The sequence below is a fragment of the Emys orbicularis genome, chromosome 21, assembly GCF_028017835.1.
Source record: "Emys orbicularis isolate rEmyOrb1 chromosome 21, rEmyOrb1.hap1, whole genome shotgun sequence".
NCBI classification, from domain to species: Eukaryota; Metazoa; Chordata; order Testudines; family Emydidae; genus Emys; species Emys orbicularis.
In genome coordinates this window covers 15,407,723-15,424,092 of record NC_088703.1, presented here as the reverse complement: position 1 = coordinate 15,424,092, position 16,370 = coordinate 15,407,723, and the positions used below count along the sequence as shown (strand labels likewise).

The following is a 16,370-nucleotide window of genomic DNA, read 5'->3' as shown; positions in this document are numbered from 1 at the left end:
CCACCTCTTCCCCCAAAAACACACCCCTGCACTAGTATGAGCATTCCATAAGAATTATCTCAAAATGCCTAATCCAGCATTGACCAGAGGCCTTCACTTGACAAGGGACTGATGCCTGATGTCTTGAAGCCTGACCCACAGGTCTATTCTCACCCAGTAAGTTCCAATCCACTGACCTGCTGACAGCTACCAGAACTACACGCTCAACTTTCTATTTAAACCAAGAACAGGACCAGGATGTTGTCCACGAAAATGGGCTTTTCCCTGCCCAGTTCTGCTTCCCTTGTGTTACCTGCTCCTACCCCCTGACTTCGATCTCCTGGCAACCTGACCCTGGCTGCTTCCTCACACCTGACTCCTGTTCCACCCTCTAGGCCTGACTGCCCAAGTCCTGGTCATGACACTCGAGCAGAGCTAGCATGAGTCAGCTACCTGGGCTGAGACGCTCGCTCCCAGGTACAGTGTAGATGTACCTGATGAGCCAAGAATGTCAGAACTGACAGGACGTGTCAGACAAAACTGTTGTTAATGAACAACAAGACAAGGTCCCAGATCAGCCCTGAAACAGAGCCCACAAATTGACACTGAGGACAGCACCTCCAGCAGATGGCACTGCCAGGAATGAGGGGAGGGAGCATCACACCAGAACACGTCACCTAGACAGAGGCTTTCACTGCAGCAGCCTGTCACCTGGACTCAAACCTCCTATTTCTAGGCTGTGCAATCCCTTTGTTGTCCTGATTTGCAAAAGTGTGTAACTCTAGTGTTAGTGCTGGCAGGAGCTTAGCTGGGGAAGGGCTCGGTGGGGCTTTGTGGTACTGGATTTACTCTCCACCACTAAAGACATGGGGTCACATACAGTCTCTGCTCCCAGTGGAACAGGCTGGGTGGTGGGTCCCATCAGAGTGAACCTCACAAAGCCCATAGAGAGCATAGAAGGTTTTGGAGGCTCTGTTCATTCGAGGCCCAGGCCTAGACTAGGATGGGGGGAAACAGGACAGGACTGAGAAGCTGGGGCTGGGGGAGGAAGCCCAGGGGATACCGGAAATTCTGCTGCATTTGTTACTTCCAAGGGCAGGGAGGGATGATCATGAAGGAGACTCAAGTCCATACATTGTACAGGGGATTTTTCTTTCTTGTGACAGTGTGAAGGCACAGACACACGTTAAGTAGGGGGTCAGCGAAGTACCTGCTTCAAAGGCCTTCCTCTCAGCATCTGAAATAGGGATTGGAAGGGAGTTAGAGACAGAGACAGGAGCTGTGTGATGCTGTGTGCCCCATAACGACTGGGATTAGTTACAGACACTGCACAACCTCACTCCTAGCCCCAAGACAGGAGCCCTCAGCTTTGATAGCAGTGGGGCTGGCGGTTAGTGATATGCACCAACACACAGGAGCCCTGGGATTTACAAATCATCTAACCTTGATGGAAGACGTGGGTCTGGCTCCCGATACAGCTCTGACATTCTCAACCCTTCCGTCTAAGGGTAATTCCTTTTCTATGTTACTAACAGTCCTTAGTAGCAACAAAGCTACACACTCCAGGTATAATTAGGAGATGCATGTGCTGATTATTGGAGCTCTCATCAGGGATCTGGTCTTGGCAACAAAGCATGGAAACATGAGTCTGAGTTTGGTCTATTCCTCATCTCCACATTTTCAGAAGTGGCCCAGAAGAGCCTGCACTGCTGCAGTTATCTATAGAAAGTGGCTGGTCCCCTCCTGCTCCACCAGAACAATATGATTGGCATTGGATTCTCAAAGGCAAGGTAACAGCTGTCTGTCTATCCAGACATGAGAGGAGGTAACCCTGTGTCTGCTGCAGAGAGCTCACAGTGCTGCCTTGGGACTGGGATTACTGTAATATGATTTGTATTTTTGCTCAAACTTCACTCAGTCCTGCCCTGCAGTGTTGGTGTTTCTATGTCTGCTCAGCACCGTGTGTGGCTGGGATCCTCTGCCCAGGGGCTCTGCCGGGGAGGTGGATGAACTTACCAAGCTTCTCACGCAGCTTGTCACACTCTGGGGAGAGAAGAAAAAGAGACCATCATGGGTTCAGTAAGGGTTGTTCTGAGCAGAGTGTCATGGGGCTGGAGCGAAAGAAGCTACCTAAAAGTGGGGGGCCCACCTGCAGCTGTACAATGGACGCAACTCACTGAGCCACCTCTCCCCCTGAAGCCCTGCACTTGTCCTGCCGCTTTCCCTGAGGCCCCCCCATGTGGTACCCAATCCCCTGAAGACCCACCCTCATGCTGCCCCTTCTCACCACCCCTTCCCTGGAGGTGCCATTCCCGCACCACCTCTTCTCCCGAAAACACACCCCCACGCTAGTATGAGCATTCCATAACAATTATCCCACAATGCCCAGTCTAACATTGACCAGAGGGCTTCACTTGACAAGGGACTGATGCCAGATGTCTTGAAGCCTGACCCACAGGTCTATTCTCACCCAGTAAGTTCCAATCCACTGACCTGCTGACAGCTACCAGAACTACACGCTCAACTTTCTATTTAAACCAAGAACAGGACCAGGATGTTGTCCACGAAAATGGGCTTTTCCCTGCCCAGTTCTGCTTCCCTTGTGTTACCTGCTCCTACCCCCTGACTCCGATCTCCTGGCAACCTGACCCTGCTGCTTCCTCACATCTGGCTCCTGTTCCACCCACTAGGCCTGACCGCCACACCCTGGTCATGACACTCGAGCATAGCTAGCATGAGTCGGCTACCTGAGCTGAGAAGCTCGCTCCCAGCTACAGTGTAGATGTACCTGGTGAGCCAAGAGTGTCAGAACTGACTGGACGTGTCAGACAAAACTGTTGTTAATGAACAACAAGACGAGGTCCCAGAACAGCCCTGAAACAGAGCCCACAAATTGACACTGGGGGCAGCACCTCCAGCAGATGGCACTGCCAGGAATGAGGAGAGGGATCTTCACATCAGAACACGTGTCACAGAGAGAGAGGCCTGCACTGCGGCAGCCTGTCACCTGCCCTCAAACCTCCTATTTCTAGGCTGTGCAATCCCTTTGTGGTACTGATTTGAAAAAGTGTGTTACTCTAGGGTTAGTGGCTGACAGGAACTTAGCTGGGGAAGGATCCATGGGGCTTTGTGGTACTGGATTTACTCTCCACCACTAAAGACGTGGGGTTACATACAGTCTCTGCTCCCAGTGGAACAGGCTGGGTGGTGGGTCCCTTCAGAGTGCACCTCACAAAGCCCACACAAAGCATAGAAGGTTTTGGAGGCTCTGTTCATTCAAGGCCCAGGCCTAGACTAGGATGGGGGGAAACAGGACAGGACTGAGAAGCTGAGGAGCTGAGGGCTGGAATAGCAGGGAAGCCAGGGTGGGTGGGGGACTTAGGGATGCAAACAGAGCTGGGGCTGGAGGAGGAAGCCCAGGGATACTGCAAATTCTGCCGCATTTGTTACTTCCAAGGGCAGGGAGGGATTATCATGAAGGAGACTCAAGTCCATACATTGTAGAGGGGATTTTTCTTTCTTGTGACACTGTGAAAGCACAGACACGTGTTAAGTAGGGGGTTAGTGAAGTACCTGATTCAACGGCCTTCCTTTCAACATCTGAAATAGGGAGGAGAAAAGAGTTAGAGACAGGTGCTGTGTGCCCCATAACCACTGGGGTTAGTTACAGACACCCCACAGCCTCACTCTTGGCCCCAGCACAGGAGCCAGCAGCTTTGTTAGGAGTGGGGCTGGTGGTTAGTGAGACGCACCAACACACAGGAGCCCTGGGATTTGCAAAGCATCTAATCATAGAATACTAGGGTTGGAAGGGACCTCAGGAGGTCATCTAGTCCAACCCCCTGCTCAAAGCAGGACCAATCCCCAGACAGATTTTTGCCCCAGATCCCTAAATGGCCCCCTCAAGGATTGAACTTATAACCCTGGGTTTAAGCAGACCAATGCGCAAACCACTGAGCTATACTTCCCCCCTAACCTTGATGGAAGACGTGCGTCTGGATCCTGATACAGCTCTTACATTCTCAACCCTTCTGTCTCAGGGGAATTCCTTTTCCCTGTTACTAACAGCCCTTTGGAGAATAGAAATTACGCTCTCCAGGTACAACTAGGGGATGGACATGCTGATTATTGGAGCTCAAATCTGTGATCTGCTCTTGGCAATAAAGCATGGAAATGTGAGTCTGAGTCTGGTCTCTTGCTCATCTCCACATTTTCGGAAGTGTCCCAGAAGAGCCTGTACTGCTGCAGTCATCTATAGAAAGTGGCTGACCCCCTCCTGCTCCATCAGAAGAATGTGATTGGCATTGGATTGTCCAAGCCAAGGTGACACCTGTCTGTCTATCCAGACATGAGAGCGATAACCCTGTGTCTGCTGCAGAGAGCTCACAGTGCTGCCGTCGGACTGTGATCACTGTAATGGGATTTGTATTTTTGCCTAAACTTCACTCAGCCCTGCCCTGCGGTGTTGGTGCCTCTGTATCTGCTCTGCACCGTGTGTGACTGGGAGCCTCTGCCCAGGGGCTCTAATGGGGAGGTGGAAAAACTTACCAATTGTCTCACGCAGCTCCTGGTACTCTGGGGAGAGAACAGAAGGAGACTGTGGTTGTTCAGTGTGGGTTGTTCGAAGCACAGTGACATGAGTTTTTTCCAAACTCTGGGTACATCTACACTGCAGATGGAAGCAAGCTTCCCAGTTTGGGCAGGCAGACACGAGTTAGATCTGCTCAAGCAAGTGAGCTAAAAGCAGCAGGGTAGCCAGTGGCAGACCTGCTGATGAGGGGTGGGGGGCAAAGGGCCCAATTGCCAAGGGGCCCAGGCAGCGGCAAAGGCAGCCTGGCGGGCATGTGGAAGCTCTGGCCATGCCAGAAGAGCGCCCATCGACTGTTCTGCCCTGGGGCCTGGAAGTGCTGTCTGTGGGCCTGGCCAGGGGTAGCACATGCAGCAGCTTGGGCTAGCTGCTCAAATACAGACCCTCTCAGACCCCCTGGGTACGGACTTAGGCGGCTACTCTGAGCCACTGCCCCTGCTATCCTAGCTGCATTGCTATTGTCAGTGCACTAGTCAAGCAGAGCCAGTATGTGTTTGGCTACCTGAGCTGGAAAGCTCGCTCCCAGCTCCAGCATAGATGTACCCACACTGAGCCAAGGGTGTCAGAACTGACAGGACATGTCAGACAAAACTCTTGTTAATGAACAACAGACAAGATGCCAGATCAACCCCTAAACAAAGCCCACAAATTGCCGCTGGGGGCAGCTTATGGGACTCCAGGGAATAAGGGGAGGGAGCGTCACACCAGAACATGTATCACATAGAGAGAGGCCTGCACTGCTGCAGCCTGTCACCCAGCCTCAGACCTTCTATTTCTGAGTTGTGCCCAATCCCTTTGTGGTGCCGATTTGCAAAAGTGTGTAACTCTAGGGTTAGTGGTTGGCAGGAGCTTAGCTGGGGCAGGGCTCCGTGGGGCTGTGTGGAACTGGATTTTCCATCCACCCCTAGATACATGGGTCAGGTCCTGCCCCAGCTCTTGTAAGAACAATGTGGATGGTGGGGCCCATCACAGTGCACCTCACAGAGCCCATATAGCCCATATAGAGTGTACTAGTATTTGGAGGCTCTGTTTCTTTGGGGCCCAGGCCTAGATTAGGATATGGGGAAACAGGACAGGACTGAGGAGCTGAGGGCTGGGATAGCTGGGAAGCTGTGGGTGAGGATTGAGGGATGCCAAAAGAACAGAGCTGTGGGAGGCAGCCCAGGGCTGGGATGTGTGTGTGTGGGGGCGGGGGGGTGGTGCAGGCAGTGGCGGTGTTTCTAATATGGGGACCCCTTGCAAAGCTCAATTCCAGGACCCCTTCCATTGACCTCGCACATATGCTGTGTGCAAGGGTGGTGGCGGGAGTAACAGAACTGGACAGGACTGAGGAGCTCAGGGCTGATGTAGCAGGGAGGCAGTGGGTGGGGATTGAGGGGCACTGGTGGTGCACTGGTGCTGTGGGGAGACAGTGGGTGAGCACTATGGGGCAGTGGCAGAGCTGTGTGCAAGTGGGGAGCCCAGCATTGGGATAGCAGCCATTTTGCAGGTCAGAACTGAGATGTAACCACAGACCTGCATGGAGGAAGTTTGCCCAGCCCCTGACTCAGGGCTTGTTTATACAGCCCAGTAGTTTGGCCTATGAGGGTGTGATTTGCAGCACACACCAAAGTGCTGCGCCCTAACTGAACACTGAACGGACCTAGTTGGTCCTCTTCAGATATGACTATGGAAATGTAAGCTAGGGACCTTTCAGTTCACACCCACAGCGTCCACACGGGGTTGTTAGTTACCAGGCAGCACTTTGGTGTGCGTTGCTATTCACACCCCCGTAATCTGACCTGTTGGGCAGTGTAGATATAGCCTGAGTCCTGCCATCCTATGTGCATTACATTCACTCTTTGATGTTGAGGATGATACTGAAATCTGAGCTGCAAACCCTGCAGTGTTTGGCTATTTCCAGGGCAGGAGGAGATGATCACGAAGGTGACTAAGGTCCACACAGTGCATGTGGTGATATTTCTATCTCATTATAGCATGAAAGCACAGACACATGTTTACTAGGGTTTAGCCAATTACCTGATTCCCAGGTCTTCTTCTCAGTCTCTGAAATGGGGAAGAGAAAAGAGTCAGACCCAGAGACACACACTGGGTGGTGCTGTACACTCCCTAGTGACTGAGGTTAGTCACAGACATCCCACACCCGCACTCCCAGCCCCAGTGCAGGAGCTGGCAGGTTTGACGGGAGCAGGGCTGGCGGTTAGTGACATGCACCAACATGCAGGAGACATGGGGAAGTTTCCTACTCCTTAGCCCTTTTCTACACACACACTGGAATCAGTTTAACTAATTAGGTTTCAAAACACACCTTGAGTTAAACTGGTGCAGGGCTGTGTGTAGAGCAGGCCTTGGGCTGGTGCTGCAGGGCTAGTAGAACCATGGGGTGGGGTCAGTTACTCCACAGCGACCCCTCTGGCTAGTTACAGAACAGCACTGATTGCTAGGGGAGTCTCATCCAGCCCTCCCCAGCTGGAGGAATGGTGGCCACAAGGGGGCATGGCAGAGGGCAAAGGAGATGAAAGAGGGGTATCCTTAGGTCTCTTCCAGGTTGTGATTGCCGTGAGAACCCCAGTCACTGCGCTGGCATGTTGTATCCATTGTCTGCACCTGTCATCTGTATTTCCCTGCATGTGTGCGCAGTGCCCAGCAGAATGGGTCAGCACCACTCAGCACCATCACAATACAAACCAATATTGTTACTAAATATTGAAAAGTTCACAGTGGAATAAATCAGACATGTGGACTTTCAAAAATGGTGCTGCTGTGTCTATTAACACAGCTCAAGAGAGTGAATGTCACAGATTCAGAGAGTTTAAGGTTAGATGGGACCATTAGAACATCTACTCTGACCTTCTGTGCAACACAAACCAGAATCTCACCCAATTCCCATTGCACCAAGCCCAATAACTCAGATTTCGCTACAGCAGCTTCCAGAAAGTTGCCCAGTCTGGATCTGACGCCATCAAGAGATGGAGAATTGACCACTGCTCTGGGGAGCTTGTGCCAGGGGTTAATCACCCTCCCTATGTCCTGTGCATTCGACAGTCATAGGGATGGAATCATCTCACAGAGCGTCATTGACCTTGCATCAGAGGGGTAGCCGTGTTAGTCTGAATCTGTAAAAAGCAACAGAGGGTCCTGTGGCACCTTCTGTTAGTCTTAAAGGTGCCACAGGACCCTCTATTGACCTTGCAGTGTCATTTCCTTTAAGGAGAATAGAGTCACTGAGCAACTGCCCAGGGTTAGTGGGACAGAATCTGATGCAGTTTGTCACTGCAAACCCATCTCCCTGCTGGGAATCTCACAAGCACTGACCATTGGGTATCTGCTGCAAAATACACATTTGCCAACTATTATCATCAGTGTGTGTGAGAATGTGGGAGAGATGAGGAATCACTTGACAGAGACCTCTCAGCTCCATCCCTTTCATTGCACTGAGCCCACAGGTAACACCAAGCAGTCACAGAGCTCACAGAGCAGCAGACCTACCAAGATTTAGTAGAGTCTCACATTTAGAGCGTTTCTTCTGAGAGGCCTTTCGCTTCGCTGTAAGACAGAGAATCGGACATTGCAGTGAGACAGGGAAGGAAGGGGAAACACTGAGCAATGTGCTAATACAAGTGGAGCCAGGGACCCCCATGTGTTTGTTAGTTTGGTTTATTTCCTTAAAACCAACACAAGTTAAATATCTGAACAATAAGACACTCCCATGCCCCAGCCCAGTGCCCTCTAGGGCTGGGCTCTAAACATGCAAATAACATATTCCCATTACCTGTGTATCCAAGATATGCACACGCTCCAGCAGCAATGAGAACCAGAGTGAACAATACCCAGAATGCAGCCAGCCAGGGAGAAACATGGGGGAAGATGTCACCTGGCAAACAGAGAGTGCAGTGTGTGAGGAGCACGGTCCCATCCTGGAGCTGGAGAATGGGGTTTGCCACTGGGTTTGACACCTGAGTCCCGGCTCAGGGCACCGAGAAAATCACGGGAATAAAGGGAACATCCTCTCCATTCTCAAATCACAGTCACAAATGGGAGCCACTGAAACTGGAGAAGCCAGCGCAGCATCAGTTACAAGAACCAGGACTCTGCTCTGCCCAAATCTCTCCCGCTGCTGCGAGCTGACAGCCAGAGACTCCGTGCCCAGCCTGCGCAGCCCTGCCTGCACCAGCTGGCTGTTCGGATGGTCACTGTCACACAGCTGCCAGTTCTCAGTCACCACATCCAGTCCAGATAAGTTCAGCAGAGAACAATTGTTTTCTTAGCTGGCCCCAGTGTGTTATGAGTTCATGGATTCATAGATGTTAAGGCCAAAAGGGGACATTATGGCCATCTAGTCTGACCTCCTGTATAACCCAGGCCAGACACCCTCCTCCATTGATCCCTGCATCCAGCCCAGAACTTCTGGTCTAGCCGGAGCGAATCTTAGAGAAAGAGACACCCAGTTTGGATTGAAAAATTCTAAGTGATGGAGAATCCAGCACGTCCCTAGGGCAGTTATTCCAGTGGTTAATTCCCCTCACTGTTAAAATCTGCACCTGATTTCTAGTCTGAATTTGTCTAGCTTCAGATCTTGTTCTTCCTTTGTCTGCTAGATTAGAGACCTATTGACTGTCAGAAATCTCCTCCCTGTGTAGGTACTTACAGACTGTGATCAAGTCACCTTTTAACCTTCCCTTGGATAAGCTCTATATCTGTAGATCCCTAAGGGCCTTCTCTTGGATATGCTAGATCAGTGGGAGGGAGGTGAGGAGAAGCTATCCTCCCTTGCACAGTCTCTGTTGTCTCCCAGTCTCAGTGATTAATCAGGGGGCAAAAGGGGGGGAGCCCGGGCCCCCCCTCTACTCCGGGCTCCAGCCCAGGGACCGTAATAGTATCAGCTATGGTAGCTGACCTTTTAGGAACAGGACACGTACAATTCCCTGGGCTACTTCCCCACAGCAGCCCCCACTTCCTCAAGCTCCACTTCACCCTTACCTCAGGGCCTCCTTCCTTGTACCTAGTATGCTGTATAGAGCTCAGTCTCTCCAACAGCACAACTTCCTCCCACAGCTCCTGACATGCGCTCACCTGACTAACTGGGAGGCTTTTAACTAGTTTCAGCCAGCCCCTGATTGGCTTCAGGTGTCCCAATCAACCTAGCAATCTCCACTGCCTTCTGGAAAGATCTTAATTGGCCCCAGGTGTCTTAATTGACCTGGAGCAGCTGCCATTTACTTATCCTGGTACCAGGGATTTGTTTAACCTGGGGCTAATATATCTATCTCCCATTACTTTTCTATAGCCATCTGGCCTTGCCCAGTCACAATACCTAGCAACCAATGACCATGGAGGGCCCACCTCTAGGCAGGAAGCCAAGCAGTGTTAGCCCTGTTGGGGAACAAAGGACTGGGGTGTGTGAGGTGGAACCTACGTGTGGGCTGCAGGAAGCAGGTGAGACACACCTGAACTGGGACAGCGAGGTCAGAGGGACAGAGCGTTGGGCTCTGTGCTGCCCAGGATGGACTACGTGTGACGCTCTGTACCTTGGGGGAACACCCAGCACCCCCATGTTCATCCTTGTAAAATGATTGTGTGGTATCCAATGCAAAGTTTGTCATGTCGGGTGTCTTTGGAAGGCTCATGATGCCCTGAGCATTGTTGTTACAGTGATGTTATAGGTGGTAATTTCATGTATGTAGTTATGAGGCTGAAAATGTGTCCTCATGGCTTAAAATAAGCCCGGGCAAAAACTCTCCAAGAGCAGAAAGGCTGTTCACACCTCATCAGGGCATGTATGGCACAAATTCAGCCCAGCCTCACAGGAACAAAGGACGTTGGCCTAGGCAGCAACAAAAGAATCTGTTGGACTCTTGAGGGAGTCACCCCCCTTCCTTTGGTCAGTTTGGGACTGTGATGAGGTAATGCTCACCTGTCTCTGAAGGGGGGGGAAGCCAAGAGGGAAGAGAGAACATGATAAAAGGGAGAGATATTTGCCATGCTCTTCCTTTCTCTTCCACCTATATCTACAGACACCACATCAAGCAACTGAAGCACTGATCAAAGGGGAGAGCCTGGCTGAAGAGCAACCAGCCAGCCTGTGGTGAGAAGCATCTACGTTTGAAAGTGTTAAGATCAGCTTAGAATGTGTTTTGCTTTTATTTCATTTGACCAAATCTGACTTGTTATGCTTTGACTTATAATCACTTAAAATCTATCTTTATAGTTAATAAATCTGTTTGTTTATTCTACCTGAAGCAGTGTGTTTGGTCTGAAGTGTGTCAGAGACTCCCTTTGGGATAACAAGCCTGGTACATACCAATTCCTTTGTTAAACTGACAAACTCATATAAGCTTGCAACACCCAGTGGGCATAACTGGACACTGCAAGACAGAGGTTCATAGGGTTGTGTCTGGGACCGGAGATATTGGCTAGTGTCATTCAGTTGTACAATCCAAGGAGCAGCTTACATGCCAGAGGCTGTGCGTGAACAGCCCAGGAGTGGGGGTTCTCACAGCAGAGCAGGATAAGGCTGGCTCCCAGAGTCAAGGATTGGAGTGACCTAGCAGATCACTGGTCGGTCCAGATAACACCAGAGGGGAACGTCACACTACGCTGTAGCTTTTTTTGCTCTGTGCTAATCAAGGACTTCCTATGCTGTGTGTCAGCCAACTAATAAACTCTTCTGTTTTACAACACTGGCTGAGTGTCACTGAAAATGCTGACGGAGGAGATGCTTTGATACCCAAGATTGTGTCAGTTTCCCTCAAGGGTCTGTCTCAGTGAGACTCGCTCAATGGAGCTCACTGTGGGAAACAGGGGTGCTGAAGGCACAGACGTCCTGTCTAAGGAGCCGGTGAAGGAGGGAGGGAGGGGGAGGCGCTAATTGGTGGGGCCACTGGTGGTCAGGAGGTGCTGGGGGAAGGGGGAGGCTGATGGGGGACTCCTCCTCACCTCCCCACCTGCTCACCTGTCCCCTGCCTCACTTCTGTGCCCTACCTCCTCCTCATGAAGCGCGGGGGCCCCAAAAGTGAGGGGCCTGGGGCTGTCACCCCAATTTGCCATACCCTAGAGATGGCTCTGCATGGAAAAATCTCTTCTGTTGCTGAAGTAAGTGTTTACACTACAGCATTGCAGCTGTAGCATTGCCAGTGTAGACACACCCTGAGTCTATTACATCACCCCAGTTGCCTTTATCAACCAAATGCATCATCTCCTCAAAGAATGATATCGAGTTCATTTCACAAGACTCAGCCCAGCTCCTGACAGGCAGTTTGTCCACAGAACAGAAACCTCCATCACTAATGGCCTCACAGAAGAGGTTAGAAGGACATTTCCTGTCTCAGTACCAGAAACAGTCCCAAGTCGAGTGCAATTCCCAAGAGACCCAGCCCCCTCCTCCCCACCCATTCCCATGGTGACCCCTTCTTCATGGGGGGACTCACCTGAGAGGTGAATGGCAGATTGTCGCTCGGTCTCCAGCAGGCCATTCCGCACTATGCAGCTGATGTCGCCATTGTCTTCCCCTTGTGTGACAGTGACGTGACTCACAACACTATACAGGTTCTCCCTGTCCTGAGTCATGTCGGTCACAATCTCCATCGACAGGTTCTGCCAGTTCTTTCCAACCCACTGGAGGTCGGGTTTGGGGAACCAGCCTGTGGTTCTACAGGCCAGCCCGATCCCCTGATCCCGGGGGCCCAGTACATCAATGAACACAGGAGCCACAGCTGCAGGGAGAGATGGAGAGCGTGTGTATCAGGAAATTGTGTTTTTGGTAGCACCATGTGATACCCCAGCTACCGCTGGGTATAGGGGGCTGTGACTGGAAAGCTCCATTCCCATACATACAGAGCCTCCCTGGGACCCCTCATCCTGACAATTGGGGAAATTAAATAATGCCATCTTGCATTTCCATAGAGCACTACATAAGAACATAGGAATGACTATACTGGGTCAGACCAATGGTCCATCTTGCCCAGTATCCTGTCTTCCAATAGTGGCCAATGCCAGGTACTTCAGAGGGAATAAACACAACAGGAATTCATCAAGTGATCCATTCCCTGTCACCCATTCCCAGCTTCTGGCAAACAGAGGCTAGGGAAACCATTCCTGCCCATCCTGGCTAATAGCTATTGATGAACCTACCCTCCGCTGTTTAAACTGCTCACAGAGATTGCTGGACCTGCTAATGAAATGCAGCCACTTCTGGGAGGAGCCCAGCAGCTGTCAGGATCATTGCACTTCAGTACAGAGCAGGAAGTGAGGGATAGTGACCCCGCCCACATCACTGCTATGACTTCTCCTGTGCCACCCTCCTAAATACTGTGCCCTCTGCTGTCCTTTTCTCACACTGGTAATGTTGCCCCAGGCCAAGCCACCCCTCATGCTTGGATTTCCCTCTCCCTGTGCTGCACACAACCACCTTCCCCTCATTTAAATCTCTCCCTAAAAGCAGACGTGTCCTGCGGAGCCTTTGTACTAGGAGCCTCCAAAGATGGGAGATGATTTAAAAACAATGTCAATGTTCTGCATTATCACAGGAAGGCCCCTCACCTGGGGCTTGATGTTTCTGAACTGTATTTGTCTGGGGCTACGTTACTCAGTGAGCTAAATGGGCAGAGACCGTCCCTTCCACTGCCCTTGTGCAGCACTGAACATGGGGTCAGTGCCCAGGGAATAAAAAACAATATCTCAGCCCTTGGAAACTGCAGGGGGAGTTTCAGGGAGGCTGAATGTAATTATCACCAGAGCTGGGATTTGAGCAGAACATGGAGATAAATGTCCCACTCCCACAAACAGCACCACAATGAGCATGAGTGCTGAGGACTGTAGCTTTACATCTAATTGAAAAGAGGTTGTTTAATGCAGTGATGCCACTGCAACCACCCCAGTGGGGTCAGCGCTGAGTGCCAGGGGAGAGCGCCCCCTGCTGAGTCCTACACACCACTCCCTGCAGCACAGGACCCTTCTGCCATGCTGGGCTCAGCCTGGGGCACCCCCCCTCCCAGGGTACAGGAGGCTCTGGCTGCCCAGACACAGTGCCCCTTAGTCCCGCATCTCACCTGCAACCTGTAGCTCAGTGATGGCTTCCTGGCTCCATTCTGGGTTCCTCACAAGGCAATGGTATGTACCGGCATCTGCCACTTGGAGCCGTTTCAGCTTCAGGGAGACATTCCCACTGCTGAACTCCTGCCGGAACAGCTCCGTCCGGGTCTGGTAACTCTCCCCTGGCAGGTCCCGGCTACCCTCATCTGAGTACTCATGAACCGAGATATATCCTGATCCAATTTTCCTCCACAGGACATCCATGCTGGACAGTCGGGCTGGGGGCGAGAGCTGGCAGGGTAACACCACATCCTGGCCAACTACTCTCACCATGGGGTGCGGGGAGCCAGCCAGGGAGAACTCCTCTGGAACAGAAAACCCCAGGAGAAGAGTGAGTGAAAGGAAAGAGGAGAGGGCAGCGCTGAGCCAGGGCCCACCAGTTACAGACATACAGTGAGTGAGAGGAGTGGGCGTCACTGAGCTAAATACAAAATTCCTTCAGTCGTGAGTCACATGTAGCTCAGCTGAGTTACTCTCTGGGCAAGTCTACTCTACAGCGCTACAATGGCATAACTGCACTGATGCAGCGGCACCACTGTAGCACGTCTGGTGAAGATGCACTATGCTGATGGGAGAGCAACATAAGTTATGTCGACTTGGGGTGTAGTGTAGACCTGCCCTCAGTGTGGATGCAGAGCAGTGCAGCCATGCCACGACTGACACAAGCTGGTCCTACAATGCTGTCCTACAATCCCCCGGAAACCCCTCCAAAGATTCTTGTCTTGCAACCTACCCTCACTCTATTGGCAAAGACTGGCCCCAGCTGGCAGCCTCCTGCCAGTTCATAGTGCCCTGCACAGCCGCATGGCACCCAGTTACGAACTCTTTCCACTGCAAGCAACTTCTTTAATGAACCAGTTTCAGCTCCACGTAGCCCCACAAAGCCTTCTGAGAGACCATCTCAGAGCACTTCTGCTGGGCCTGAAGGTATTGAGTCTTTGATGGACCTTTGAGCCGATGCACGTTCTTTCCATGAAAACAACAAGGAGTCTGGTGGCACCTTAAAGACTAACAGATTTATTTCGGCATAAGCTTTTGTGGATAAAAAATCCACTTCTTCAGATGCATGGAGTGAAAATTACAGATGCAGGATTATATACTGACACATGGAGAGAAGGGAGCTACCTCACTAGTGGAGAACCAGTGTTGGCAGAGTCAATTCGATCAGGGTGGATGTGGTCCACTCCCAATACTTGATGAGGAGGTGTCAATTCCAGGAGAGGCAAAGCTGCTTTTGTAGCGAGCCAGCCACTCCCAGTCCCTGTTCAAGCCCAAATTAATGGTGTTAAATTTGCAAATGAATGTTAGTTCTGCAGTTTCTCTTTGAAGTCTGTTTCTGAAGTTTAGTCCCGTCCATTGATTCAATACCCAAAAGAGAAACTGGCTCAGATGGGCAGTCACCCCATTCTGGGGATCGGCATCTGAAGGGAATTAAGCAACTGAAGGTGATTTATGTCTGCAACATAGCGGTGTCTGAGGGATCTCCACGGTCCTTTGTCCCACCATGGGGTAGGTAGAGCAATTACTGCAGAGCTGCAGCACCTGACACTCACCATGTGGCTACAAGGGGAGGGATAAGGGTGAGATTTTCAAAGCCACCATGTCTGCTCACATTTATCTTAAGGGGAACTGGGCCTCCCAATCTCTCAGGCAGCTGTGAAGATCTCAGCCTTGCAGGCCATGAGAATCCAGGTTCCCAGTGGGGCAGGTCTAGCAATATGGTGCCTTTGGGTACCGTGGCAGAACAGGAAGGGATCAGTGTCGGGGGTTCTGGGAGCCTCTCTCAGGGGAAGCAGGAGCTCGGTGACTTGCTGAAAGATCCAACAATCCTGCCACCCAGAGCTATGACACGCCCCAGTCACCCCAACATCATTCCCACCCCACAGCCTCCTGGGCCTGACCCCTTTACTCTTCAGGACTGAGGAGGTCCCGGGGGTGGGTGGCTGGGCCTCAGATGTCCCTACCCCAGCCCTGCAGGGGGCAGTGTACATCAGGGACAGGGAGGGAAATAATTGGGATTTGAACGTTGTTACCAGAGAGAGAACACGGTGCCAGGAGAAGGATCCCCAGGCTGCACACACAGAGCTGCCATTGCGTCGCCATGGGGACACCCCGGGCAGGGACCTGTAAGGAGAGAACAGGGATGGTTAACTCTCCCCAGACTGTGTGAGGGGCCGGCAGTGCAGGGAACATGCCCCATCCAGCGTCTCAGCTGACCCACTCTACTCCCAGGCAGAGCAGCTCCCCAAGGACAAGAGAGGATTTCACCCCACCCAGGATGCTCTGCTGCCTGCCCAGGCCTGGCACTAGGAATTTCCACCCCCGGGAAGTGCTGAGTATCCACCCCCATTTCCTTCCCTTCAAAGTTCTCTGACCATCCACTGGTGCAAGTGTCCCCTGACTCCAGTGCAGATGAACCCTGCAGCAGAGCAGGGCCACTTCTGAAGTAACCCCAGTGGTACCCACACCGCTGTTCCCCCTGCAGAAGGGGCCCGGCTCTGTGCCTGCCACCACCATGGACAACACAGCAGATGCTTGACAAGGGTCTCTCTACAGCTAACCGCATGACGTTCTACAGTGTGAGCTAAAGATCCAGGCTGTGCGGCTGGGGCTGTGACAGACTCATGTGCTGTGTGGATCAGGCCCAGAGGGGACCCATCTCACATCCTGGCCAGTGGGTGACATCTGGGCACCTTTCTACAGGGTCAGCTTG

The 16,370-nt window shown here is 51.8% G+C and overlaps 1 protein-coding gene across 1 annotated transcript in view; it reads right to left on the bottom strand.

Moving 5' to 3' along the window:
* Positions 1 to 15,760, bottom strand: part of LOC135893047 (butyrophilin subfamily 3 member A2-like) — a 308,768-nt gene extending 293,008 nt beyond the window's left edge. The window contains exons 1-7 of the mRNA XM_065420840.1: positions 15,691 to 15,760; positions 13,615 to 13,962; positions 11,995 to 12,279; positions 8,340 to 8,441; positions 8,057 to 8,113; positions 6,587 to 6,613; positions 2,008 to 2,022 (exon numbers count right to left, since the gene is read on the bottom strand). Of these exons, the coding sequence (XP_065276912.1) occupies positions 2,008 to 2,022; positions 6,587 to 6,613; positions 8,057 to 8,113; positions 8,340 to 8,441; positions 11,995 to 12,279; positions 13,615 to 13,962; positions 15,691 to 15,760 (904 nt within the window). The remainder of the gene's footprint in view (positions 1 to 2,007; positions 2,023 to 6,586; positions 6,614 to 8,056; positions 8,114 to 8,339; positions 8,442 to 11,994; positions 12,280 to 13,614; positions 13,963 to 15,690) is intronic.
* Between the last annotated feature and the right edge of the window lie 610 nt (positions 15,761 to 16,370).